The sequence below is a fragment of the Poecilia latipinna genome, unplaced genomic scaffold (assembly GCF_001443285.1).
Source record: "Poecilia latipinna isolate Pla-1442-1.1 unplaced genomic scaffold, P_latipinna-1.0 Scaffold478, whole genome shotgun sequence".
Classification (NCBI taxonomy): Eukaryota; Metazoa; Chordata; class Actinopteri; order Cyprinodontiformes; family Poeciliidae; genus Poecilia; species Poecilia latipinna.
Genome location: NW_015113094.1, coordinates 242874 through 249176, shown reverse-complemented (window position 1 = coordinate 249176; position 6303 = coordinate 242874). Strand labels below are relative to the sequence as shown.

General features: G+C 39.3%; 1 protein-coding gene across 4 annotated transcripts in view; it reads left to right on the top strand.

Moving 5' to 3' along the window:
* Positions 1 to 6303, top strand: part of kcnq5b (potassium voltage-gated channel, KQT-like subfamily, member 5b) — a 109949-nt gene continuing 103646 nt past the window's right edge. For 2 of the 4 annotated variants that reach the window (XM_015039629.1, XM_015039628.1), the window contains exon 1: positions 3 to 1041. In XM_015039629.1, the coding sequence (XP_014895115.1) occupies positions 653 to 1041 (389 nt within the window). In that variant the 5' untranslated portion in view covers positions 3 to 652. Of the gene's footprint in view, positions 1042 to 6303 lie in introns of all 4 variants that reach the window. The other 2 variants (XM_015039627.1, XM_015039630.1) reach the window with 2 other exon arrangements.

Sequence of the window (6303 nt, the reverse complement as noted above, 5' to 3'; positions counted from 1 at the left end):
ATCCAGCACTTTTGTGTTGCATTGTTTAAAAGATAAATACAATCCGAGGTCGAAAATGAAAGTGTGATATTTGACATTGCATGCTGCAAATTCTCTACACCAAACATAAGCTCGAATAAAATGCATATTAATTTACAGGCTCTAAGTTTAGTCCGGAACTTTAGTGGGAAATAAGCATAAACGCGACGGTTACTCATTTGCATCAGATCAGCCTCGGCGCGCTTCCTTCTCCTCCTCCTCCTGAGAACAAAGAAACTTGGAGTCAGGAGGCCTTTATTCCTAAATGAAAAGCAGAAACAAATGTGATGCAGAGAGAACAGAACTAATGCGCATCTGCCGCTGTCTCGCAACAGGCTGCGGAGCAGAGCGCAGCGGAACATGAATCTCGCCTCGCTGTAGCACGGACACCCTGCGGTCTGTCACTAACAGACAGCCACATGTGGACACCTTTTAGGCGCGCCGGGTATTTGTGTACACTAGGATGTTGATGTAAGGGGGGAAGAGGGCGGTGAAAGTGTGCCGGGCCGGGCCAGTGTCGGGCGCAGCTGCTCTCGCTCTCAGCTAAGCGCCTCACACGTGCAGAGAGGACTGTAGTGCGTATCGGACACGATTGGAGACCCTCCGCGCACTTGCTGCCAGCTTTGGTGATGCCATGCCCAGGAACCACAGCGGAGACGAAGGCGGAGGCGGAGGTGGAGGCAGCGGGCTCTGGATGAGAGCATCACCCAGGCATCATAACGAGGGCTACGGCGTAAAAGATGTGGAGTCCGGACGAAAGATGATGATGAACAACGCGGGAGATGGGTTGCTGTCCCCTTCTGCCACCACCACCACAGCCAGCGGCGGCACCAACGCCGCTGGCGGTCGCGGCTCGGACAGCCTGGCAGGGAAGCAGGGAGCTCGACTCAGCCTCCTGGGAAAGCCGCTGGTGTACAGCGCCCAGAGCGGCCGAAGAAACGTGCGCTACCGGCGGCTTCAAAACTACCTATACAACGTCCTGGAGAGACCCAGAACCTGGGCGTTCATCTACCACGCTTTCGTGTAAGTTCATCTCACCGCTTCCATGCACGGACATCAGATTAGACGCGCTGAAGTTTGCACACCTGTTGATGAGCCGGGTCAGGAACTGGAGAAAATAAAGGCCTCAAAGCTTTAAGTTTTGTTTGTTGATGGCCAGCAGGCGAAGAAGCAGGTTCATTTTAACAGCGGAGTTAATTTTATAACACAAAATCCCACAGCTCGATGTTCGTCGATAGATGAGAACTGACAGTTACAGCCAGACGAAGGCATAGTAGAACTAAGCAGACATTTAGGGACCCCACTAAGTAAGGTTGGCAAAATGTAATTGTATTGTATGAGGTATACCCCAGTATTCTTGTCTTAAATAATTGTCATTTTGTTTCCAGATTGGCAAGGCTAAAATTACATTTGTTATACATGAACATGTTTGAAATGTTGATTTTAAAGTATTTTGTTGCAGATACAAGACAAAAATAAATAAATAAATAAATAAATAAATAAATAAATAAATCAAAGATCATGTCTGCAGCAATTAGACTTTAGTGACTCAGTATTGGATTGGTTTCTAACTACATAATTGGGGGACTGAACAACTTTATAGGTTAGCCCAAGAACGGATTATTTGTTCTACTTATTCATGTTGTAATCATAAGAAAGGTCTATGTACACAATGTTATGTTACCAAATTTTCCTCAAAATTGTAAGTAAAAACAAACTTTTTTTTAAATCTAAAAATGATAACTTAAGCTGAGCAGAGTTGGGCCCCTGGCTTTTGGCCACATTTTTCTTCTTGCATGGCAGTAAAAAAGGTGAGTGGTGATGTAACATCTGTGTGATTTTACTGCATTATGAATGTGCTCTGCCAAAAATGATCCGACTTGCTTCTGCATTTCAGTGGGTTTTAGTGATGATGTTTCAAACAGATCTGGAGTCGGCGGACTCTGAAACATCCTTTAGCTCTGTAGATTTATTTTTCCTCCTCTGGCTTTTGCAGTCAGTGGCTGCTGTTGTTGTGGGATTGTTTCTCGGAGGAGTTGAGACACGTGTCGACTCTTGAGTAAAACTTTCTTAACGTTTGTGTGGTTTTACTGGTGCGTGGATTGTTAGTTTGTTCTCGTTTGTTCTCAAGAAGAAAACTGTTTTAATGATTCTCAAATCAACTTTTTCTGATTGTCATCAGTGGTGCTGGGTGGCACTCATGTTTTGTGTGAGCACTGAGGCTGTTGTCCCTGGTACCAACATGTCAAATGTCCAAGAGATTTGACATAAAGGGACAGGCATCGCAGAAGCCAGCAAACTGAAATGTATTAAAAGTGGAGCTCATAACTCAAAGGCATCATATAAAAACATTATGAGTCTTTTTTTTTTACTTGAATTGCCTTCAAGATATTTTTTTTTTCATAAAAAACTTTTCTGACAAGTCATAATGTTTTTAGCAAGAAGAGTGCGTCTACTGTGTGTTTTTGCGATACTTGAGAAATGAGAAAGTAGAGTTTGAGTTGATAAATTTAAAAAATGTATCAACTCAAAATTTGTTGAGTAAAACAAAAACATCAACAGACACTAAAGATGTCTCAAATTCTTTTATGTCGCTCGTCCCTCCTCCCTAAAATCTGAGTAATATAAAAATTATCATTGGAGAAAAGCATGTTGGAGCCAATTACTGCAATAGAATCAATAGAGCTGCACAAAACATTGAAAAAGTAGATTATTTATAACAGTTATCATCATGAAAATCTAGAAACAATACTGCAATTTTGTTTTCTCCAGATATCATGCAGTCCCAATTTAAAACGTAGACGTGAAGTGCAGTGAAGTACCACATTACGTTTTACCATTATAAACACTTACATGCCTGTGATGTTTTGGAAGCTGCACAATATAAGTTTCTACATGGGCAGCAATATCTTTTTGATGCGTATACAACAACAGCGTCAAATGATCAGGGGGAGGTTTGCTCCATTCTAAGCTAACTTTTGTGTGGCTTGCTGGTCATTTTTGCTTGAAACATATTTCAGTGCGGCTCCAAGTAACAACTCTTAGAAGAAAAACTGTTCAGGTCAGATGCTAGGCATTGATAGTTGAGTTCATTCAGATGATACAGAGCCGATAAAGATAATTTTCAATACTTTAATCAGGATTCTTGTCTTGATTAGGACATTGAAACCGTTGGTGCCAAACCAATCATTACTTTCCTGCCCAATGGCACTTCATGGTTTTCTCTAAAGTCTGACCTGACAATTCCAATTTTGACTATTTAATTTTTTTCTTCTAGCGATTTCAAAACATGCAAGAGAAACATGTGCTTCAGATTCAGTATGTATACGAATGTGCTTCAGATATATAAACAAATGTATCAAATATACATACATAATCAACTTGGAAATAACTACAGATAATTTTTCCTAAAATGTGGTAGCTTTGTTTAAAAATAAAAACACCTACTTTCCTCTTTTGGCTATTCTATTTTATATTCAAAAAGCGGATTTTACTTCTATTTCAATTGCTGACCTTGAGCAGCAATTGAAATAGAAATGGCTGCACTTTTTGAGTCACTGCATGTTTCATTCCTAAGACCATTATTGGCAAATGTTTGCACAGTAAGTTAGTTTAATTGTTCTTCATGTGGCATCTGTCTCCCTTTTCAACATCGTCCTTCCCTGGAACTTCAACGAGAACCTAAAGAACAACAACAAAATATGTTGTTCCGTTTCCTTTTTGTCTAATAAGCCGTTCCTTCAAAAAGTTGCAATAAAGATGTAAATGAGTGGATCTTATGAAAATGTGGACTCACACTCACCCACAGGGATCCTTTTCAAGCTTACAGACGTCTTTCGTGGAGAAAGACGTCTGTAAGAGTTGGGGAAGCTCGACTGGCTGGCTGTGAACTTGGTGAACGACCCTCTTTCATTCCTGTGGCCATGAGCGCTAGAGCTGGAGATGAAGCTGAACTCTAACTCCCAGCCCGTCTGTTTGATTTGTCAGCTACGATTGAAGATGTTCTTCAAAAGTTGGACAATTCTTGCAGTCCAGCACCCTCCCTGTCAGTGGATGTAGTTATTAAAAAGGGGATATTCGCTATTAATTTTACTCCCGTTGAAACAAAATGTATCAAAAGACCAGTTTAATAGTGTAGCTGCAAAAAATGGTTTTGCGATTTTCCTCAACTGAAACTGAAAATAATGCAGCCGTCGTTTCTCCTGGTCCATGCATGTTGTTTAATTGGATATAAGCATGTTTTTCTAAAGATGCACTTAAATTATTTGCAGGGTTGTTTTTTATAATAATGACCAAAGTGAACAAAGTTGATAAAATAGTCAGACACATAACTGTTGCAAAATACATGAAGACGCAATTATTTCTAAGAGGTCTGTTTGTGTTTTGGACAATGTTTTAAATAATTACTGTGTTGGCGAAGCATTCGATTAAAAATGCATAATTTTGCCTGATTTGTGATTATAATACCAAAGTGTTCAGAGGCCTCATTAAACCGTAACACCTCAGGGAAGTGGCTGGGCTTGTTCCCTGGTTCTTCTAGAAAATTTTCATTAGTCAAAAATAAATAAATAAATAAAAGTTGGACTTTTGTAAAACTGAATATATCAACCCCCTTATGACCATCCTGTCAGATGGGATGTTGCACATGTTGGTGGTTTTGCCTTTTTATCTGTTTTTCCGTAGTGGAAAAAAAAAAAAAAAAAAACAAGTTACTGATACTGAAAATTATATTGGAAAAAGCAACAGGAGAACTTACTCATTGCACACTTTTGAAAAGTTTGCAGCCATAAAATCAATGCAGGCGGGCTTTATGAAACTCTGGTCGCTAAAGGGTTCATTTTGTTTGGTTTAGGATAACTGTAGAAATAAAATAATTGATACCATCTTTATATATTGTCTTACATTAGAAATGATCATTAAAACAATCTGTGTCTGGTCGTCAAATTGTAACTAAGCACAATGAAATACAGCCAGCAGAAGCAGCTATGCATTAAAAAATATATATACATTTTAAAAGAATCTGAATGCCCGGACAACAACAAAAAACAAAAAAAGATATATATATATTTAGCAGTTAAGAGGGGTGAAACCTGTGATGCTTTTAACACCAGGATCATAGAGAGCGATAACCGACGTTAAAACCTCCTTTAGGTTCCCTTCACTCAGTAACACGTTCAGAAAGGAAGGTTGTTGCGACATAATCGACTGAGGCATTGTGCCTTGCCTGATTGGAAAAAGGCAGATGTGAAAGTTTGAAGTTTTTCACTGGCTCTTCTGTGGTGAAGTTTGCTTAGACTGAAAATAACTCGATCCAGGTTGCTTCACGTCAACTGACTGCTTTGTCCAGTTCTAGATTTTTTTTTTTTTTGTTCAAAGGCACAGGTGAAATAAAAACAGAAGCATTCATTTGCCAGGGCGATAATGGAGGAAGCTTTCAGTTTGTAGTTCAGCTCAAGAAAACTAGAAAACCATTTCTCGCATACAGGTACTGTAGTACTTTCTTTTAAGAATAAATTACTCTGAGACACGTTCAGAGTCAAAGCAAACAGTGATTAGTCTTTACTCTTAGGCTATTTTCTTTGCATCATATTTTGATTGGTGGAAATCAACACACATTATCGGACGGTTTCTTATCTTGCTACTTTTGAAGAGTAGCTAATAGTGGGCGTCTTCATCATATTGTACATATACTTTAGGGAAACAGAAGGTCATGGATTACAAATTGAAAGTTCCTGACTCCGTCCTCCATGCCCAAAAGTGTTAGAGCATCTTTTAAAAGCAAAGTGCTTTCACATCCACATTTCACAGTAATAAAAATGTAATCTTGGTATGATGCATTTCAACTACTTTATTATTTATTTCACGTATGTACAGAAGCTTATGCATGCCTAGCTGATTTTTATGTGGAAAAAAAATAAGATACTGCTTTACGAACAGTTCATATAAATTCAACTATGAATGTGTCAGATTTTAATTGGCTTCTCCGTCATGATTCAAACAATATGGTAGCTTGTATAAACTGTTTAACAGCTCTGAAAGTGTTTTACTGAATGGAAAATGGCTTTAACAGGGTGTCTGATCATGCTTTCTGGCTCCACTGTGGCTTTTTTTTTGTCTCTACTCTCCTCTCTGTCTGTTCTCATCCACTTTCAGCTGAGGTCTCAAAAAGCTTTGCAGGCTGGTATCCATCAAAGTAACATGCATGTGATTTCCTGCAAATTTTCAGAAGATCATGTCATGAAGTGTGTTGGTTGGTGGTGGTGAGATCGAACGCAGGACCCAGGA